This window comes from Plectropomus leopardus, chromosome 18, assembly GCF_008729295.1.
Source record: "Plectropomus leopardus isolate mb chromosome 18, YSFRI_Pleo_2.0, whole genome shotgun sequence".
NCBI classification, from domain to species: Eukaryota; Metazoa; Chordata; class Actinopteri; order Perciformes; family Serranidae; genus Plectropomus; species Plectropomus leopardus.
Genome location: NC_056480.1, coordinates 22,136,429 through 22,158,562, shown reverse-complemented (window position 1 = coordinate 22,158,562; position 22,134 = coordinate 22,136,429). Strand labels below are relative to the sequence as shown.

The window sequence follows — 22,134 nt, the reverse complement described above, 5'->3', positions numbered from 1 at the left end:
GGCCAGACAGGTCTTACTCAACCAACTTAAAATAGCTTTGGCACTTTGTTTCTGAATAAATTTATAAGTTATGAAAGTTTCTCAGGATTATGGTGTTAAACTAAGTCCCCAACGTGTTCAAAATACTGCACCAGGGCTTTTAACCTTAAAAATTGATTTAAGATTTTACTGATTACTTTTTAAAAGTTCCTGACTATATCATCAATCATTTATCCCCCATAAGCTGGAGCACAGCCCAGTGTCCTCAGGCAGGGGTGTCTTACCCACATCAAAGTCTGGGTTAGATTTAGGAGGTGGCGATGGTTAGTCTACGAGGGCCTCCAGAGTTTTGAGTAATAGTTCTCTGGAGGTAAAATGAGTGTCAAACCACAGTGTTTACTGTGGTGTGAAAGTTTTGCTGTGGCGGCAATGGCGTCAGCGGGGGAATGTGGGTGTGTGAGTATGGACAGAAGTGTGGATGTGATACAAAAACTTTGATAATGAACCCTTCTGTTTCTCTACAATAGTGATGTAAGATTTGCGAGCAAGCATTTGAAGGACTCTTAAATATGAATGAGTTAACTCATCTCGCAAACATCTAACATTCTGCTTCTGTATGTTAGTTGTGCATAGGGGCCAGGTTAACTTCTGAGGGCTGCTGGACTGTTATTAAGCACAACTCTTATTCAGTACACACCCCCTAAGCCAAGGAATGACGCAGCCCCTGAGCAGAGGAACGAGTCGTTCTCAAGTCGCTCACATGGGTCATTCAAAAGCACTCATCCCCTGAGCTGAAGACCAAAGCCTCATTCCCATGGAACAAAAAACCCACTCACACCCGCTAACATCTGGCTTTTTAATGCAGTGAGAATGGATTTGATCGGCATTCACACCCAGGTCAAATGACCGTGCAGTAGACACAGGTTTTTTTTCTCATCTTGGACTCCGATCGGCTTTTATAGGAATACAACACCTGGGTGAACATGGTAATTTCAGTGAGATGCGAACAGTGATGACATCAGTGGGCATTTCATGATCTGCAGGTTATAAAGAGAGGATGGAAGAGGCAACAATGGAGATGTCAAGTAAAAAAAAAGGCATGTTGTTCACGAGTGGCAGTGACATAAACTGATACACTATTACACTATTGAATACATGTTGGCATTACATACATACGTCCTGTGTATGAAATGTCTGTATCCTCACTGCTCCATATTACTAGAAATTGATGAAATGATAATCTGGTCTTCAGTCACATATCTCATCCAGGCATTGTCTCACAGAACTGAAAGATTTTTTGGGGCCCACCCCAACAAAACATTTTCAGCAGAAACACTGATATCAAAGCATAGTATTACAGACTAGTTTCTAATGTCATCCCATTCCTGTGCACATGTTTTCATATGTTTCATGTTTTTTCTGCTTATTTTTAATGTGTTTATTTTCCTGACTGGATATTTGTAACCTTTGAAACAAATTATTTAGTTTATGCCAGCCTGCCAGTTTTATTATGACTGATTTGCGGCTCACCAGGGAGCCTGGACTAGCGTCTGAGGTTCCTCTGCTTAATAATCATGGCAATTATTGACCCATCGTTGACAGCCACATTTCAATTTACTTGTGGGTTGGCTGTGCAGAGCAGCTACTGTTCTGTCAAAGTTAAAGTTACACAGACTTATTGGAATAATAATGAACAGTGACTGGAGGCTCATCTGACACTATCTTGTAAATGAAAAAGGAGCCTTAAGAGGACAAGCCCTCAAGGATTCCACTGATGTTAGTGGAAGCATAATTTCCAAATTGGCAACTCTTCCTCATAAAACTGCTTCTTCTTTCACTGTTAGAATCTTAGATGGCCTGCCTCTTACATACAGCAGTTATTTCAACTTTTAAAGACAGTGTAAACTAATATTACAAGCTTCTGTGTCATTAGTTTTAGCTTGAACCAAAATTACCTTTTAAAATAATATTTCACATAAACGGTAGGGTTTTTTTTTTTTTTTTTTTCACATTTTTACTATCACCCCTCATGAGTCCACTGAATATGACTCCATCGTGTTCATTTAAAGGTTTTCTAAAGCACAGTGACTCCAAGCGGTCTGTTCTTCAGCAGCCAGCTTTTCCAGTCTTGTTTGGAGTTGTTTTGCCAACATTTTTGGAATATATAAGCATATTGAGAAAATGTTCTCAGTTCATTTGGGATCGACATGGTGACAAACGCTGTGTGGCTGTACTTTAGTTTGGGGTCTCGTGGCATCTGTGTTTCATGAATAGTATCTGTATGCATATGGAAAACAGTGGCAATCCTTTTCCACAGACTTAATAAGTTACATTAGTTTTGCGCTTACAGTGAATCCTAATGAAATGTATGTTTAAATAATAATGAATTAATTTAAAATTGATAGAGGTATTTATATATATCCACTGGTGGACTTAATGCTCCAGAGACATAACTAAAACTGTAAAAAATGTGTGCACGCATAGGCAGGAATATGCATACACATTGTTTTTTTCAGATTTAAAAAAGCTGTGTTCATGTTTATGTTTCATAAATCTCAGTCACTCTGGCACTGGGTGCACGTGCACCAGCTTCATTTCCACACCCGCAGTTAGCCATTAATGGGTCATTTGCATATTGATACCTGTGTCCGCTCCACCACTCATTAGTCCTGTAAATGAGAATTATGAAGAAGTGCAGTTTTAACCGACTGTGTCGCAACGGCGAGGTTCTCCAACAGCGCCAGAGCAGCTGTCACTACACACAGCTGTGGATATTTGTCGTGTCCATACCACTAATTCATTATGTTTCTGCAGACCATCAATGCAGTAAAATCTCAGTCGTCATTATTGCTAAATATCCAAAGCATGATCAATGATTCATTCTCAGTGCTCATGTTAAAACTGGCTTTACAAAGTTTTACACAGGACAACATGAAATGATCATTAACAGGGAGATGGTGCCTCAAATGTAAAATAAAGGTAATGATGAACTTTATCACTCGGACATAACTAAATTTATAAATGTGCCTTTAATTGACATTTTACAGAGCACTCTGTTACCTGAAAAACTAATAAATCAGTGAAACTGGCAAACAGCCTAAAAACAATCTAATAATTAAATATATAAAACACTTAAATGTTTTTGTTTTTATGTTATCCAACCATGGTTCCTTCATATCGCTGATAGGAAATCCAATCACCAGGGGGCAGCAGGGGTGGAGGGGGGGTGGGGGGAGTTATGTAACAGCCTACCAGTTAAAATGTGAAGATGTGAGGTTATGTGAACAAATGTGTATCAAAAGACTGTTAAGATTTTGTTTAAAATATTGAAACATAAAAAAAATGAACAGCAATGTCTCCGTTCAACCACGGTTCCCTTTGGTGCTTCAATATCACTGCATCACACTCTATTTAACATTATTATCTTAAAGATCACAATACAGATCATATCCTTAATGTTAACTACTCTTATGGAGCCCGGAGACAGTTTTGGTTTATGGAAAATGGAGTTGCAGGGTGTCAGATCGATGAAGAGGAGATGGCAAACTGGTTTGTAATTAAGAGTTTTAAATTCACTTGTCACTCTTGCAGGTACAAGGCTCAGTGGGCGGACATGCTGCTCCACCATAAATATTTCTAAATGCACAGTAGAGAACAGATTCGAGAGATTTAAAAATTTTTTTTAACATCTAAACTCTGATAGTTATGTTAGATGAAATGACATCAGTGTTGGCGTAGAAAAAAAAAACACTTCAATCATCGATACACCAATATACCAAATGGCACGAGCCTATTTTGTGAGACATTAATCCAAATTTTCAAGTTTTTAAACACTTAACATTGTGAGTGTTTTGGTCACTCACCTGATAGATTAGTCCTTAGCAGCGGCCCGTGTTAGAGTACAACCTGAGCATCGTCTCCTCTCCCACTCTTCATTGTACTTATTATTATTATTGTTCTTATTAAGGCAAAAAATAATAATCTTTCAAGTAGTTTATTCAATGAGTTATGTCCACTCTGGTCTAACAAGTAGGGATTTTATATAGGAACCCCCTTTTTCAGAAATAACAGAGAAAGTGCTTGCTCATGATCAAGACACCAGTACACGCTGTAACTTACAGTATTTAGTTAAAAGCGCCCATAAATGGGCATCCACATCCAACATCAAACAAGCCGCCGCTATCCAGGGATTAGGAAGAAATTGAGACGGATATTCAGCACACATTACAAATGGTCCCACTGGGTCAATTCAACACCACGTGATGTTTAGAGCACCACTTCACATGTCTGACTCAGAGCAGGTGCTTAAACATCAAGTGTGGTGATGAATTGCAATAAATGAGAGCTTTTGTAATGCGAACAGACGCTTGACTCTTTGTTCCTTCGTAGCAGCAGATAAGACGCGCATACAGAACTTTATAGCCACTATAAAGTCAGATGTTCCTTGTGAAATAGACAATCTAAAAATAGCGGGGCTCCCTCTGAAGTGTTACTTCACTGATGTAAAGACTTAATGTATAACTACTGAAAAGTAGAAGTTGCAGCACAAGTGGGCTGCGTGTGAAGGGGAATCTTTCAGTTCTTTGTTTTTTAAAACTATGAAACAAACACGAGCCCACACACAAACATCGCAGTGATGGAGGTGAAGTGAGAATGTAATGTTCATTGCTGTGCTTTGTGTGTGTGTGTGTGTGTGTGTGTGTGTGTGTGTGTACACTCAGGTGATTTATTAGTGTGTGATTGCAGCTGTATGTTAGCGTGTGATGCGTATTACTCTGTGACTGAAGCAGAATGAGTTTTGAGCTGAAGCAGCCTGCTCTTTAAATAAGACAGAGGAAGGGGGGAGGCGAGGGGGGAGAGAGATACAGTGACATGGAAAGATAGAAAGAGAGAGGAAGAGAGCAGTTAAAGGAATAGAGGAAGAGTGAGACAGCAGTAAGAGAGAGAGAGGGCAGTTAGAGAGGTACAGGAAGAGAGAGCGAGGTAGAGGCGGGAGAGAGAGAGGACTGGAGAGTGAATCTGTCATTTCGGAAGCTGTATTGAATCGAGCTCTGCGTCAGGATGTGCTCTACATGCTGATGTTCCTGCCACACACACACATACACACACACAGTCCCTCAAAACTGGCTTCGTTTTCTGGTAAAACACTACTGCCCCCTGCTGTCCCACTCTGGATATACACCCTGCTGTTACCATGACAACAGAGGAGAGGAAAGGAGAGTTGAGGGAGGACATATAATGCTACTGCTAATTTATCTTTCTGTTAGATTTTGTGTGTAATTACTTCCATGCCTGTGCTGTCTTTTTTCAGAACCAACCAAAACCAGCTGTGATAACCCCGGGACACCACGATACGGCTCCTTAAACCGGACCTACGGTTTCAAGGTAAAAATGTGTACTTATATTAGGAAACTTGGTAACTAATATAGAATATCTCTCTGTGGCGCCAGTGATAGGTACAATGCAGTTTAGCATCTATCAAATTACAAAGAAAGAGAAAGGAAGGAAACAGAGAGAAAAGCAGCCAGAAGAAGAAATCTTTGGAAACTGTTGGTCAGACAAAACAAGACATTTAAAGGCGTCAACTTGGACTTTTAAATATGTCAAACTTTTTTAATGGGGAAGTTATTCTGCAGACTCATTCTGAATATAATTCTTATTTACAGCCTTATTTTATCATGTTGGTTTGTTCTGTACATATGACATCTATTAAATTTGCATACGTCCTAGTAGAAGGTTCCCTCCTTAGCTGCTTTTCTTGAGGTTTTGTCCAATTTTTTAATGTTAAAGGGTGCTTTTTCAGGGAGTTCTTTCTTATCTGCTGTAAGGGTTCAAGGACATAAGAAAGCTGTATATTGAGAAGCCCTTTGAAGCTAATTGTGATTTGTGATATTGGGCTATCTACAGGGTTCCCACGGGCATGGAAACCTTATTTGAAAAGAAAACTTATTGAAAAATATTGAAAGTTTTGGAAAAGTTATGTAAATTCGTGAAGTTATGAAGTTGTTACAGTAATCTTCCATGGATAACCTACTATGTAATGTAACATAAAGTCATGTTTATTTTCTAGAGCTGATGATGCAGCATAGCTCTAATATCCATCAGTTTTGTTCACCATCATTTAGGTTTCCCCCTTTTTTTTTTACCTGCATTTCGTCTCTCCTTTCAGGTATGCCCACAAGATGAAATTATGTTTGAACAGAGTTTGAATCTCATATCATATGTTTGAACAAACATTGCACAAGAGAAAATAATGGTTACAGGGACTTGAAAAATCATGAAAACGTTCTGAAGTGTTGTCCATAAAAATGTGTGAGAACCCTATATATAAACAACATTCATTTGGATTGGATTGAATTGAACTGAATCAAATTGAATTGAATCAAATCAAATTTGATCAAAATGATCTGAATTGAATACATGTAATTTCAGACAGAAACGGAGAGGAGAAAGATAGTGGGGGGATAAAATGCAACAGAGATCCCCAGCTATAACCAAACTGGGGAAGTTTTGATTACATCATCAACATATTCAACATCACGGCCATCAGGATGCCCCAAGACTACATTTTTTTCCCTTAATTTTGATCCCTTAATTTTAATATTGACAAGATACTCATATGCCTTATATAATTGATTTTATCAGTTAACAGCTGTCTTTCTCTGGTGTATTTGTTCAGTTTTATATATACTTTGAAGGCCTGTCTTGGGACAGGCATTGCAAATTAACTCCAGCTATAAATGCTGTGGCATATGGCATCAGTTTATGATACTTGTCCCGATACGAATAAACATTAAGCTAAAATAATAATTTCTCCAGCCACTTCCCTCTGTAAAAGAGGAAGGGCAGAATTTACAGTTCATGTTCTGTGCAGCTCTGTCTGAGTTGGTCAAAATGAGTGGGCATCTTTGTCAGGCAGCTGTGTGTAGGCTTATTGCTGGTGCTGTGTCATGGCAACAAAGCTACATGCAACTAGTACCCCTCCGCTGCGACTCAGTGAGGAACGCTGCAAACAAAGAGACAATGTTGCTGAAATTACTGAAATGTTGTTAGATAACTACTTGATTTGACAAACTGCTGAAGTCTCATATTTTCTTTGGCTAAAACTTGGAAAACATTTCCAAACAGAATGTAGACTATGGATTTTATTCCCTAATTCTTGAAGTGTAGTTGCATTATGTAGGGATTTCTTCATAGCCTGTGTCGACAGGAGAGAAGAATAATGATTACAGCAAAATATTACTCTTTAAACTTCATCATTGTCTGTAATGTGAGTAATAAGATAGACTTGTAATAAGATAGACTTAATAGACTTCTAAACATGATGAGCAGGTTGGATTGAAATAACTACTATATAGAGAGCCCCATTAATGAGTACTAAAACCCGGATGTTGGTTAACATTTCAGCAACTCTGGTTCTCTTGTGTCGAAGTCCATGGGTTAGAAGCCTGAAAAAAGATCTGTGGTTAATCAGAACCTCAGAGACTTTCACGTTTTGGGTCTACGACATTACGTACTTACGTAAACACCCCACACATGAAATTTGAAGCTTTTATGTGTCATAAAAAAGGTGGTTGCTAACAAGTGTCTAAATGAGACGACAAAACATCATCGCGCCGAGCCACACCTAACACAGCTTTACGGCCTTGTTTTGGTGGTTATATCATGCAACCTTAGTGTAGTTCTGTATAGCCTAACATTAACTTTTTACTTCTGGCAATTGCATTTAGGCCTCAAAAATCCTAAAAATAGTTGTTATTTGTGGAGATTATCTTGCTGAACAAAATGTGTGAGTATCATAAATGTTTGTTTGCCACAGAGCTTATTTTCTGCCATGAATCCAATGGTAAAATCTCATTGTCTTTTTGTATAGGGAACCAGGGCAAAGCTAACTTCTACTTCAACCTACAGAAAAGCATTATCACTGGGCCACTCTATTAGTTTCTGTAATATTAAATTCCCGTTTTTATTTTGGTACTTAGAGCAATATTTTCAGGAAAACCGATATTAATTTAAATAGTCATAGTATACAGTTGCATGCATTTGCACTTGCGTAGTCATTGCACAGTAATCACCTACATTTCTGTTTGTGTTTTATTGTGTGTGGTATTTGTCAAGTATGTGCAACACTTATTCATCTGTTGTAATAACGTGAAGACATCTGTGTATATCAGAAAAGGATAAAACTCATTATCCTTGTCTCTGTTTGAGAGCATGTTTTGGTCTCACTTTCTCACTCTCTCTCTCTCCCTCTCTACAGGTGGGGAGCGTGGTGTCATTTCAGTGCCAGCCAGGTCATTTGATTCAGGGCTCTTCCTCTCGAACCTGCCAGCCTGATCTGACATGGAGCGGAACACAACCTGAGTGCATACGTAGGACACATTCATCCCATCATCTTGTCAAACTTATTGCCCGTCCATCCTCTGCCTGTCAGTACTCTAACTCCAGTGAACAAATGTCTTCTCCGCCCTCCAGCCCATGCCTGTAAGCAGCCTGAGAGCCCGCTCCATGTGGACGTGGTGGGGATGGATCTGCCTGGTTTTGGCTACACCTTGGTGTACAGCTGTCAGCATGGCTACTTCCTGGCGGGAGGTTCTGAGCACAGAGTCTGCAAGAGTGACGGCACTTGGACAGGAAAGATGCCTATATGTCGAGGTAAGAAAATAAATCTTTTCTATACGTGACTGCTACATCATTATAGATCTTGTCTTGAAAAAAATGAGTGTGAGTGAATAGTGGTTGAGTATGTCTTGCTTAAGGACACTTTGTCAGCACGCATACTGGGGCAAACTGGCCATCTGGAGTAGGGTGAAATTTCCTGGTGGGCTGGTCACTAGTCTGGCAGCCAACAATCCCTTTAAACTGTGATCTAGCTTACAGATCTTGTTAAAATATCTTATGTTATCATCAGGTTACCAAAATCTTTAAGTATTGTGTCTCCTTACATAAAATTCCAGCTTCACTGAAAAAAATTATTTTTGAGGATTGTAAAACTAGGTTGTATTTCTCCTCATACTTTTTGTACCAATTGTTGGAAGAGTAGTGATTTGTATGCTGGTTGTGGTGTAGGAGTCTGAGTGAAATTTCTAGCCCTTTGTTTATTTTTGTTGCTGTTTTGTTTTATTCAAGTCCACCAGTGCTTTCTTGTGATGAATATGTCATCAATGCAGCGCTTGTGATCTTTTGACCCTTTATCTGACTTTGTATATACTCATATAGAATACTTTCCATTAGGGAGCACTTAAACTACATCAATACTTGCCAAAACATTCTCAGCATAATGTCCTTTTTAGTAGCAGCTCTGGAGCTTTCACTCGTGTCACACAATTAGCAGATGGAGCTTGCTTGGCTGCAAATGGAATTGTTGATGTTTAAATTTCCGCTTTTCTGAGCACTTGAAGGACTTCTCGTCCATGTTGGCTTGAAAGTGGAGATTGAAATTGCCCTCCTGGCCTTGGAAAGAGTTGTAGACAAAACAATTTCTCCCCACAAGGTCAATTTTGTTGCTCCTCTGTTGTATCACAGAAATGTTTGTCAACACCGTTGCAAATAGCAAGGTGTACAGTCCCCGAGATGTACATGTTGATTTTTGTTTTTTGTTTTTTTTTAAAGTTGAGCTTTTGTCTTATTCATTAGGAAAAGCTAACAGATGAAGTTGTGGACCCACCTCTGTGCAAGATAAAAACTGCAAGCTGCAACTTTGCAGTCATTCCACCGAGGCCGTGACCCTTTTGACCCCACGCGGCCTTTAAAATTGGTGGACTCTCTGATCCAATTTGAGATGGAGGACAAATACCCTCTGACTTTGCTTGCCTTGACTTTTTGGCAACAATGGTTGCATCTTGAAGTGATGATAGAAGCTGCCCTGAATGGTCAAACTCAAAGTGTCTTAAGGCTGCTTTTAAAAGGATCCAATATGCGTGACAATTATTGGTCATGCACTGTATTTGCATTCCCTACAAATAACCATTGAAGAGGCTCATTTTGAGTGACCCGTGCTAACACACTTGTCACTCAAGCGCATGTGTCAGTAATAGTTACCAACACTGCATTCTGATTTGGTTATATTAAGTGCACTCTCTTCTGCATAGTGTCTTAAGCAGTGGTGGAAAAGGTATTAACATCCTTTACTTTAGTAAAAGTATGAATACAACACTGTGAAAATACCCTTTTACAAGTAAAAATCCTGCATTGAAATTTTTACTTAAGTAACAGTTAGTAAATATATTCTGGAAAAAAATACTTAAAGTATTAAAAGTAAAAGTATTAAAAGTAAAAGTACCCAATGCAGAAAAATCCAAATGGAAAACCCCAAACAAACAAATCACCCCAAAAACTCAATTTGTTAAAACAACAACCCAGACCCCCAAACTCAAAATTATTGAAAAACAATAGAAAAACACCCTAAAACTCAAAAGTATTTACACTACACTATACTATATATATAAACAAACTTAAAATTATTTTTTAAAGGAAAAAAATCACCCACATAACTTAAAATTAGTAAAAGAATGTTCATCAAAATAGTTGGCAATTATTTTTTTGTCAACTGACTGACTGATTAATCAACTAATCATTGTAGCTGTACTTTTGTAAACAGGTAATTTAATTTCAAACAAAACATTATATTTTATAAACTCATCATTTTTTATGCAAAAGCATTAATCTGTAAAGTAATAAAGTTTTCAGATAATGTAGTAAAGTTAAAAGTACAATATGTTTTAAATATAACAGTATAAAGTGACATGAAAAGAAAAGACTCAAGTAAAGTACAAGTACCTCAACTTTGTACTTTAGCACAGTATTTGAGTGAATGTACTTAGATACATTTCACCACTTGTCCTAAGATATCAGCTGATGGACCGATAAGTTAAACAAGAGGCAAACCAAAACCTCTTAATATCTGTTCATACTATGTCCCTGCAGCTCTCCTCATGTGTTTTAATGGGACATTATCTTTCACTGTCTGTCTCTCTTGTGTGTGTGTAGCTGGAGAGAAGAAGAAACCTGTGAAACCAGCAACAGGAACTCCCAGCCCCAAACTAAACGGTCAGTTCTATTACAGTCTTTTCCAATAATCCAATGTGTTATTTCCATCATATTTCTAAATAATTTGGTGAATTAACTTCGGTGATGTTCTGCTTCTCTCTGTGCTTTGTTTAGCTCTCTATTTTTCAGATCTGCTCTGTTTTGTTGTGTCTTATGCTGTTGTAATTGAATAACTCTTTGAGTCACGTTACATGAAGGGGCTTCTATGGCAACTGTACTGTACGCACAAGGTCCTATAATTATTTGCAGTCAATCTACTGACAGATTCTGTGAATGTTAATGCACCACATATATACTACATATACTACATATATACTATGTAGTATACACATATATACTATATACTACAGTATATTTAGCGTTATAAGCAACCCCAACTTCTATTTGCTTACTTTTTTCTTTTACAATACGTTTATTAGAACTTCTCAGTAACACTTTCTATGGAGATAACATCTGCAATGCATTATGGGGGTATTCGTAGTGAATTATAATGCATTCGAAATGCTTTATGACTACACTCATGAACTCATATAATGCTTTATGTTGCACTATATCAACAATGATAAGACATTATTAAGATGTGACGTATAATGAATTTTAAGTATCAAGTGTCTTATGGATGTTCTTGACTAGTTCTAAACTAAAGGACAATTGATAGGGCTTATGATGCATTTTAAATACCAACAGACACCTATACACACACATCAACAATCACCTGTAGTAAGGACTAATGGTATGCTATAACAGTCCATGCAATATCATAAGTATCATTGTATATTTTATGAAAAGTGAGGTATGAATGCATTTATAATAATGTATGCTTTATCATTAAGTTTAATTTTTAGTGTTAAGTAAATCGTAATGCGTTTTCATTATAAGAATCTATGCTGCGTCATACATGATTAATGCTTACAATACACTAGAATACTTGCCTGAGGTTTTAGTCACACAATCAAGTATAAATAAATAAATATATAAATATACATATAGACATATAGTCATATACACACACACACACATATATATATATATATATATATATATATATATATATATATATATATATATATATATATATATACTGGGACTATAAATATATAAATATATATATATATATATATATACTGGGACTGAATATATAAAATGAGAAAGTTTATGACCCAGCCACCATGTTGACAATGTCCAGAGAAACCCAAGTACTGCCCACCAGCTGGAGCAGACGTCATTTTGCAGCTAAATAGTACACTAAATTACCCTTATGAAAACATTTGAGGCGAAGAATAGGCAATGCAGTAACAGAGTCTTGATCATATTTGATAAGTGCTTCCTACTTTGGCAGTTTGACCACAGTTCACTAGCTGACACGATGGGCAGATTATTTCACAGATTATCTGCTTCATAGTGTAGGGATGGAGTGACAGTTCCAGGAAATATAACAAAAAGTTATTTTCATAAAAGTTACCAACTGTAGCTTTAACTAAACTTATAACCTCTAAGCCCTCACTGATTGCACTTTTTAGACTAAACCTTGTCAGACAACAAAAAATAAGCAGTTGAAGGTGGTGTCAGTAACTCTGGAGAAAGATTGTTGATATTTCAACACCTAAACAAATAAATCATGTGCCTGATTTATTGTCCCTTCCGCTTCCGCTGCCTCTCTCTTTCTATATCCACGGCCTTTCCTCTGACCTGTGCACCAGCACAAACGCCCCCTGTTGCCAATTGGCTGAAATAGTGTTATGTGCCAAGGTCGGATCCACTTTGTCTGTCTCCCATTTACAGAGTCAGGGCTGTGTGTGAGCACTTGACTTGAGCTAGCAGACCATGTGTACATGTTCTCTGAATTTGACAAAATGTGTATTGGATTAAAATCACTGAGTGCACCTTTAAGCGGCTGATTCTCTTTTGTTCATGCACATTCAGATATCATATCATCTGTTGTAAGTGAGTGGTGTAAGTTGTGACCATTTTTCGAGTTTTGAGATTGTTGACTATATTGAAAAGCTATAAAAATGTTATCTGTTATATGACATCATGTTATTTCTACTAATCTGTTTTCTTCTTTTTGTTTCTCTTATATAGTTCCAGATGATGTCTTTGCTCCTAACTACATATGGAAAGGTTCCTATAATTACCGTGGGAGGAAGCAGCCTATGACACTGAGCATCACCAGCTTCAACTCCACAACAGGGAGAGTCAATGTTTCCCTTAGCAACGGCAACATGGAGCTGCTCCTATCAGGCATGTTAAAATATGCATACTGTACATATACAGTACAGTATATGTGACTTTACATGGCAGCACATGTCACAGTCACACTGTGTGTCATCATTCTTCTACAGTACATTTGTAAAACACTAAATAAACTCCTGCTGTTCTGTTTATTATGGAGCTCCTACCGTCGGCACATTCAGTGAGAGTCTTTGAATCATTGTTTCTTTTCTAGTGGTGTCTAGATTTCACTACTTTCCTGGAGCTACTTTGCTTCTTTTTTAATGTCATTACTATATTTCCCCCACAAAAATCACACAAGCACTTATTCACACACAGACCTCCCAGGGTCCCACAACAGCGTCAGCAGGGGGTTAAGACCCTATTAAAACACAAATCCTGTTGAAGCTAGAATTGCTTCCTGGAGTTAGCAGAGAGCATAAACACCACATCACAAAACCATGCACATATCAAACTTTTACCATGCATCTGTGGACTTAAAGAAGCAGCTTTACTGTAGATCAATAACAGCTAAAGCTGCACTCGCAGGCACCGAAAGGCCAGGGCCCGGTGGCATTCAACTTGATTATTTTTTTTCCTTTTAACATTTCTTTTAAGATGTCAGGTTTTACTGACCTGAGCACATACTTATTGGAGTAGTTCAACATTTTAGAAATGCACATCTTTTCTCTCTTCCTGAGAGTCAAATAAGAAGACGATATCAATCTTAGGTCAGCGCATTAAGTGGGACGCTGGAGTGAGGAGGTGTTCAACCAAACTGAGCATAAAGCAAAGCCTTTTTACACAGAGATTAAGCCATAGGGCCACTACGAAGTACATTGCTGCCTTGCATTTACACAGAATAGAACAACAGCGCCATCATGTTACTCCAGTGTGTGTTTTTAGAGAACATGCTGGCATCGTGGAAGCAAAAGGGGCATGATTTGTGTATAACACAACAGTGTCTGCCTCTAGTGTGACATATAAAGTACATATCAGCAGCACTTTCTAGACAATTACAATGGCATAACATGACAATGACAGTCTTTTACATTCTGATTACTTTATTGTTTGATAGACATGATTTAAGCATCTTGCTGATGCACTAAGGGGGAAAAGACAAAAATGCACACATGCATTATATTCAGATGTTTTTTTCTCTGTTATATTGCAAACCAGTTGTGTATTTTGTCCTCTCTAGGAGTATACAAGGCTTCTGAGGCCAGGCTGTTACTGCTGATGTACCAGGTGAACTATGCCAACCAGGGAAACCAGCTCAAAGATTCAGCCATCTCTCCAGCCAAAATCATAGATGACTCCTGGACCATGGATGGATTTGTAAGTCTCAGTGGATACAGAGCAATATACTTAATTAGATTTAGCTGAGCGGGATTAAATTAGAGAGGTTAAAACAAAGTGTCACATAAGAAATGCTTCTTATTTTAGTTAATCAAAATTACAAGATGGACAGTTTTCATGTGCTAACCTCTTTTTGTTAAGGCAATTTAATACAGCACAGTGAAACATTTCATTCAGATCATTCAGAGTGAAATATTTTTCACTGCTCTTAACTTGGCATGGTGTTTAAGCAAAGCTAAGGGTATTTGTCAGTCAGATTTTTACATTAATAATCTAACTCAGAAATATGTCTTGAATTTATTGGTTTCTGTGTTACACAAATACAAAATGTAACCAGTCTTCCTATCATATTTCTATACCTGTCCCATGTTTTTATCCTTTTCTTTGTCATCTCCTCTCTTCCTCTTCAGGTATCGGCAGAACCTGATGGTTCTAGTTACGTATTCCAGGGTTTCATTCAGGGAAAAGACTACGGACAATTTGGACTGCAAAGACTGGGTAACTCTCTCTCAGGTTTAATATCAGCATCACATAATCGATGGGTTTCTTAAAAGTCAATTAGGACTATACTTTTTTTTTTTTAAATCGTATGGACTCCCTGCAAGAACCTCACTAACCCCACAAGTGATCAGGGAGCTTTTCTATGCCGGCAACAGTGACCTTATTGCAAGTGCTGGATCAGCCTTGCAGTGGACACATATTCACAAAGAGCAAAAGCTGGCAGACATCTCCATTAAATAGAGCTGAAAGCTGCTCCTCACTTTAAGTTACCAGCAACTTATCTGCAGTAACGCCAAAACAGACTGGCCAAAAACATTTTGGGTATAACAACAAATTTAACAAGATCTGACCGCTTCTTCAGTCCATGGACATTCTGCAAGTGTTAAAAAAACGTAATACTTCAGCATCCACTGTTGCACCTGCTTTGGTAATAAATGCAAATCCTGTGTAGGCCTTGACAGTTACCAGCATCACTTCCACGCATACCGCACAGTACTTCTTTAACTAGTAACACTGAAAGTGGCACTTGACTTAACTCTGAAGTTAACCCTTTGAAACCTGGAGCAACATCACTTTCCTTGTGCTGCCCAGACACCTTTGACAAGTATTTAAACCTTTGAACCCTGAGCAAATTGGTGCCGTTTCTTTCTAAAACATGGGATAAAAGGCCCTGAGCAACTTGGTAATAGACGTTTCATAAACTGCAAGAAATTAGTAGATTTAGAAAATTTTTTTAATAAGCTGGGGACAAATGTCTAGATGAAAAAAGAAAGAAGCTAGGGAAAAACTGCATTTTCATTGACATAGTTACATATTTAAAATTGTGTCACAAAATTATTATAATTCTGTAAGCACTTCTTTCTTTTTCAAGTAATTTTCTTATACTTTTTACTAATTTCATGCTAAATTTTGGGCCAATTCTTTTTTGTTGCTCATTGTCTTCTTCCCAAGATTTGAAAGAAATCAAGCCAATTGCTTAGGTTTCAAAGGGTGAAAAGAACACTTAACTCCCCACATGATCATTTGTAAGTCACTCATCCCATGTTACTGTGAATTCACGAAGACAAGAATCCAAAAGCAGAGAACATCCTTGATGAACTTCAGTCATAAACATGGGTTTAACAACCAAAAAACTACACCAAAATATCTGTTTAAAAACTCTCTTACAACGAGTATAATCCAAGTCCCATTTATCCAGTCGTATACTCAGTTCTTCCTTAGCAGACAGCCCTTTCTGACAAGAAACTAAACGGAAAATGAAAATCAAGGTTCTCTTCAGAGCCACTGTCTGTTTGGGAAGTACTGAGCATAAGACTGGATAAATGAGACTCTGGGATTATGCTGAATGAGTTGTGTATACAAATGTTTTGATATAATATTGCAGTATTTAAAGGCTAACCTGTTATTTGGATTCCTAGTTCACCAGAGCCATACAAGAAAAACAGTTTTATTCACAAATTTTAATATAACACAGCGCGTTAAATGGGTCGATATACAAATAGTCATTTTTGGTATGACGCATTCCTTGAAGCAAGTCATAAATAATTACAATGAAGTAAATAATTACAATGCATCTCCTTGTATGTCGCAGGTCTGAACATGTCGGAGAGTCAGAACTCGCCTCCCCCTCAGCTTGGTACCAACAGCAGCTCTGTGGCTATCGCTATTCTGGTGCCTTTCTTCGCTCTAATATTCACTGGCTTTGGCTTCTATCTTTACAAACAAAGGTAAGTGCTGAAAAAAAAGTCACTTTTAAGTGTCTTTCTGTTCAATTTCAGCAGAAGAAAAGAATACGTTCCTGTCACTGCATTGATAGTTCACCTCTGTTTTTTTTTTTATTTTTTTTTTTTATTATTGTCATACAGCAATGTTAAATGACATTATTAACATTTTAAGAAGCTGTCTGCCTCATGAAAACAGGAGCTGCATCAGTGCTCTGGTTGTTGAGGTGCAGAGAGAAAGTCAAGTCATTGTCTGTTGCAAAACTCTGCCGCACAACAACTCTGGTTAGGAAGTGTTAAATTTGATTTTTCCGAGATATGATTTAAGCACAATTGACTGGTGTTCACATTGTTAACAGATGCAAATAACTTCTGTTCTGCTGTTAATATCTCAAGAAAAAGCTTGCTGAAGGAATTAGTTTTGGATGGGCTGATTGGAATCTCACTAGGCTTCCTAAAGAGCACAACACTCTCTCTAATCCTACTTAAAGCTTGTTTACTATGTCTCTTCTCCCAAGACTGCATTCACTATTGTACACTGGCTACGCATTTATGTAAATATTAATAGGCAATTAGAACTATTTTACCACTCTAATGTTGTATTTATATGTTCTTAACTGTTGTTTTTGCTTTTCCACAGAACAACACCAAAAACACAGTACACAGGCTGCTCAGTCCATGAAAACAACAACGGCCAGGCTGCCTTTGAGAACCCCATGTACAACACCAATGCCAAGGCTGTGGAGGGGAAGGCTGTTAGATTCGATCCGAATCTAAATACTGTCTGCACCATGGTCTGAGGATTGATTATCCTCACTTGAACTCAATGACTAAGATATCTAATGGGACCACAATTGGCGCGAGGCTGTGGAGGGGAAAAGCCGTGTGCTTCGACTCAAACCTCGCCGTCGGCAACACGGTCGAAACATTGATTACTAAAGACCTTCAGTCCCAGTTCAGAAACCTAAGCTCCCCGAGCAGAGGGAAAACTGTCCACTTGAAACCAAAATCTGGAGTTGGTTCCTAAAAGCATTTTGTATCTGCAGGTGAAATTTAAACAAATGTGAAGACAAGGTTGTCTGTGACCTTTGACGGATGCAACACGGACCGTGAGCCCACAGTGAGATGTGACTTCAAGTGAAAGAAAAGGATGCAACCCAATGGAAAACTATACCAATTATTATATCCATCTCTAACCGCAAGACTCAGCTGGTCATGGATATTTTATCATTTCACCCAGAAATTTATACTTAGACCTCTTATTTAACCCCGCTCACTGTCTCTAATAACAGTAGTAATGATTAAGCCATGACCTGCTCATCGGTTATCCTGATATGTCATCACAGCCCAATGCTGAGTTTTGTATTTCACACAGAGCTTCGGAGAGAAGGACCTGCTCTCCTTGCCCGGTGAGAGGGAGAGCACATCATCAGTGCTCTCGGCCATGGTTATACATCATGGAGATAAACTGCACTACAAAAATGGGTTGATTTCATTTGTACCACGTTGTCTCCCCAACTGTGCTGAGCAAATCCGCACTGTGAGGATCACAGAAGAAAAATGGTCACAGATGGGGAAGTGTGACACCCAGAGGATGATGTCACAGAAGACACTGTGAAGCAAAAAGAACTGTTTCTAAATATCTGGGTTCAAAACTGACAGTAGAAGACGCTGTCACCAGCAGACCATTAGTTGTGAATAGGAGCCTATTTCTAAAACGACCACGGAATACAACACCCTAACATCCAGGACAGGACATCCTCCTGTCTCAGTGTCAACCAGAGGCTGGTACAACCAGTCCCTTGTCCTTTACTATGACTCTTAAATGGCTAATGCTAGCAGACAGTAGCAAAAGTTGCTTTGGAAAGAGACTAACTCCTAAGCAAAGGATAAGGGCAGCCCTAGAGACGGAGCTATAATCCTAACTGAACTGGGATTAGAGCAAAGCAAAAACTAAAAGGAGTCTAAAGGGGGGCCAGCGCTAATAGAAGAGATGAGAAGAGACTGACTCATCTAATGGATAAACTGCTCCTTCACATCCAGTGGATAAGAGAGGGGGGCCGAGGAGACAGAGACAACCCCTAAGTGAACTGGAAGTGGACTAAGGGAGTCATCAGGAGAAAAGATGAGATCTTAAAATCCTAACACAGCCAATCAGAGCCTGTCTAACCTGGAATCAACCGCTGAGAGAGGTCAGCCTCGCCTCTACATAATGAATCAGATCAGACAGAATATGGCCTTGAGGAGAGATGTTCCTGATCCTGTGAATTTCAAATGGATTCTGATGAGAACAACGCTGAATGGATACAGAGGACTCTGATGGACTAACAAAGACAAAGACTTTAAGAAACAGAGAAAGCTCTGGCACTAAAGCACATTTTACAGGAACACTACCTGTCTACCCACTGAGAGACGGACTAACACAGGACAGAGAGAAAGGTTAGAGAGTGACAGCAAGAGTGACAGACAGAAAAGATGACAGGTACACACTTACACAAATCTGTAGAGACAGAAAGACAGATGGTATTAAGAGTTGGACACACAAGGAGATAGACGGGTTGAAGACAAGCAGGGTCTCAAGACTGTTGCAGACCATCGTCCATTACTCCACAGACAGATTTAAGGTTTAATCACAGATTAACAGGCTTATAGACAGACAGAGACGGGCTGATCGACAGGAGACACAGACAGACAGGCTAAAAGAAAGACAAACAGGGTTGTAGCCCTACGATTGTGGACACAGCTCCACTGTAATTCTGCACTCTGCGAGTGCTTATCTTCTTTCTTTGTTATTGCTGCAGAATCTTCTGATCTGTAAATCTATTGCATATATATTCGGGAGCATTCACCACCTATATTTTTGTGCTATATATTTCCCACGGGGGGGGGCGGGCGACTGGGAAAAGACAGATTATAGCAGAGAGTTTTTAGAATAAAAAAAGAAATAAATATCAGATTAAAAGATATTACAACTATGTGCTGTTCACAGAAGTCACACGGTATTTTGGTTCCTTTGTAACATGAAATTGGTTCATTTTAATTTCCTGTGTAACGTGAAGTTTCTCTCACCATCACTGTCTTTTCCCACTGAGGCAATCATGAGTGTCAGTGGTGTTGTTGTTGTCTTATTGTTGAGATGCAAGGTTGGCCAGCAACAATCATGCTCTTTAAAGTTAATGTGTGATTGCAGATGGCAGATTTGTAAACCATTTACAGATGGAGTTTGAGCTACGGCCGTTTTATTTGTCCCCTTTACTAGATAGAACTCCTGACTGCTATAAGTACATACTGTACGTGTCCTCCATAATAGCCGTCATTACACCACATTTCAACGATCTGCTGGAATAACGGCATTGTTTAATAATCCAATTGACGATGTGATGCCACAGAAATTTGCACATTAAAACCCTGATTTCAGAGATGTCAACAAACATCCCACCTCTCAGTCCAACCAACTCTTGATTACACATGGTTAACATGTTGTCTAGCTCTGACTCTGGTTAAGTTTCCCATCATCACACACAAGGTCAAGGTAAAAGAAGAAGCATGAAAATAATATTATTAATAATGTTAATTGCTGGTGAACTGCCCAACATGTTGTGTGTGGATGATGGTCTATGTAGAAAATGTTTCGACCCACTTTTTGTGTTTGTATTTTTTCGTCGTACATTTTAGGATGTTTTCAGTCTGTTTGTTTGTGAAGTATTACTGAAATTACGATCTAATTTAGCAGAAAAAATATACAGATTTTAACCTTGTTTGTTCATAAAACTTAAAAGAAGAGATATGTAAATCCTAAATTATCATCACCAGAAGCTCACCTCCAGGTTTCATATCACCGAGTCTTGCTTTTGAAGTTTCTCCCTGTGTTAATCTGAGATCACATGAATTCTGTTTCAGGCTCTTTTAAAAAAAAACTTTTGTTAAGATTTAATTTGCTCTTGTACTGAAATCCACATTGATTATAAATTGGTGCACATTATTTTCAAGCCTTTAATCTTAGCTTTTAAAAACAAAGTTTGTACTACCTTTGGCACTTCCCGAGTATTGCACAGTAGATTTGAATCACAGTGTTTTGCTTGTGTACTTTTCAAAAGGCTTTAAATGTCATTTAATCCCAAAACACTGAAACTTTAAGATGAAAAGAATTTGGGAGAATATCTTAAGATTTCATGCTGACAATAGAGTAAATCCAAACACATAATCGAGGCCATTGAGATTCAATTTTTTTCCCCTCACTTTTATTTCGTGAACATGTAGCCTTAAGATCTCAGCTCAGTGTTGCTTGGCTGGTAGCCATTTGTCAGACAAGATCTACCACCTACTCTATTCAATATTGTACAGCTGGCAACCTTAAGTGTATTTAGCTCCTGTTAGCCACTGGAGGCTGTTGTTGCACATGTTTTGGCCTTTCTGATGGTTTCATGTGCTGAGAGAAGATGTTTGATTTAGTGTGAAATCATGCATAACATCAATATGTCATACTCTAAGAGTTGGGCCTAAAAAAGTGCACCATGCACCGCACCTATATTAATTGGTCCCAATATGACAGGATTACATGTTCTAGTGAGCATGAGTCACTGTTTTTCAGCTCCGGTACCCATTTGAGGAAAAAGAGAAATACTTTTCTGTTTTGAAGAGCCTGGTTTAAAGGTTTAAAACTGAAGTCAGTGAGTTTGGGTCCCACACATGATGAATACCGGTTGTTTTTAATGAGTCTGGGTGTCAGGGTGAGCAAAAACATCGACTTTGCTTTTAGAACCCCTGCTGTCGTGACCACAGGCGCCAACTGCAACCGGCTGACAGAAAACTCCTTTTAAAGTCATTACTGATTTAAAAGCAACGGTGGCTGCGGCTTCCTTGTTTATCACTGCTGCGACTGTCCCGCACTGCATCGCTATGGTGACATTGTTTCTTATTACAGTTTGGATTGATTGTCGCTGCTGTCGTTGTTGTTGTTGCTGTTGTTGTTGTTTTTTTCGGTATGGATCTGACACAGTGCCTACCAAAAACCATGGGACCCTCCCTGTCATCTGCACACACACTTACATACATGCATACAAACACACACCTGCTCCAGCGCTCCCCTTCATCAGAAGTCATTTTTTTCTAAGCTTCAGTCTATTTTGCCACAAGCTTTTCCTACTGACTGACCGCAATAAGACCCATGTGATTTGAAAGACTTAAAGCTGTTCCTGCCCGGGGACATTGGAAATATTCACCATTTGAAAAAAAAAAAAGATGAAATATAGAATAAAAAAGTGTTTTGTACAGAAATATATTTTTATGATGAAATTATTTGTAAAATGTATGA

At 38.4% G+C, this 22,134-nt stretch overlaps 1 protein-coding gene across 1 annotated transcript in view; it reads left to right on the top strand.

The window, feature by feature from the left end:
• The window catches only part of LOC121957465 (CUB and sushi domain-containing protein 3-like), a 446,534-nt gene extending 426,871 nt beyond the window's left edge, over positions 1 to 19,663 (top strand). The window contains exons 64-72 of the mRNA XM_042506041.1: positions 5,291 to 5,364; positions 8,240 to 8,351; positions 8,455 to 8,634; positions 10,969 to 11,028; positions 13,111 to 13,269; positions 14,441 to 14,577; positions 15,009 to 15,096; positions 16,691 to 16,826; positions 17,461 to 19,663. Coding sequence (XP_042361975.1) covers positions 5,291 to 5,364; positions 8,240 to 8,351; positions 8,455 to 8,634; positions 10,969 to 11,028; positions 13,111 to 13,269; positions 14,441 to 14,577; positions 15,009 to 15,096; positions 16,691 to 16,826; positions 17,461 to 17,620 — 1,106 coding nt within the window. The 3' untranslated portion in view covers positions 17,621 to 19,663. The remainder of the gene's footprint in view (positions 1 to 5,290; positions 5,365 to 8,239; positions 8,352 to 8,454; positions 8,635 to 10,968; positions 11,029 to 13,110; positions 13,270 to 14,440; positions 14,578 to 15,008; positions 15,097 to 16,690; positions 16,827 to 17,460) is intronic.
• Positions 19,664 to 22,134: the final 2,471 nt, after the last annotated feature.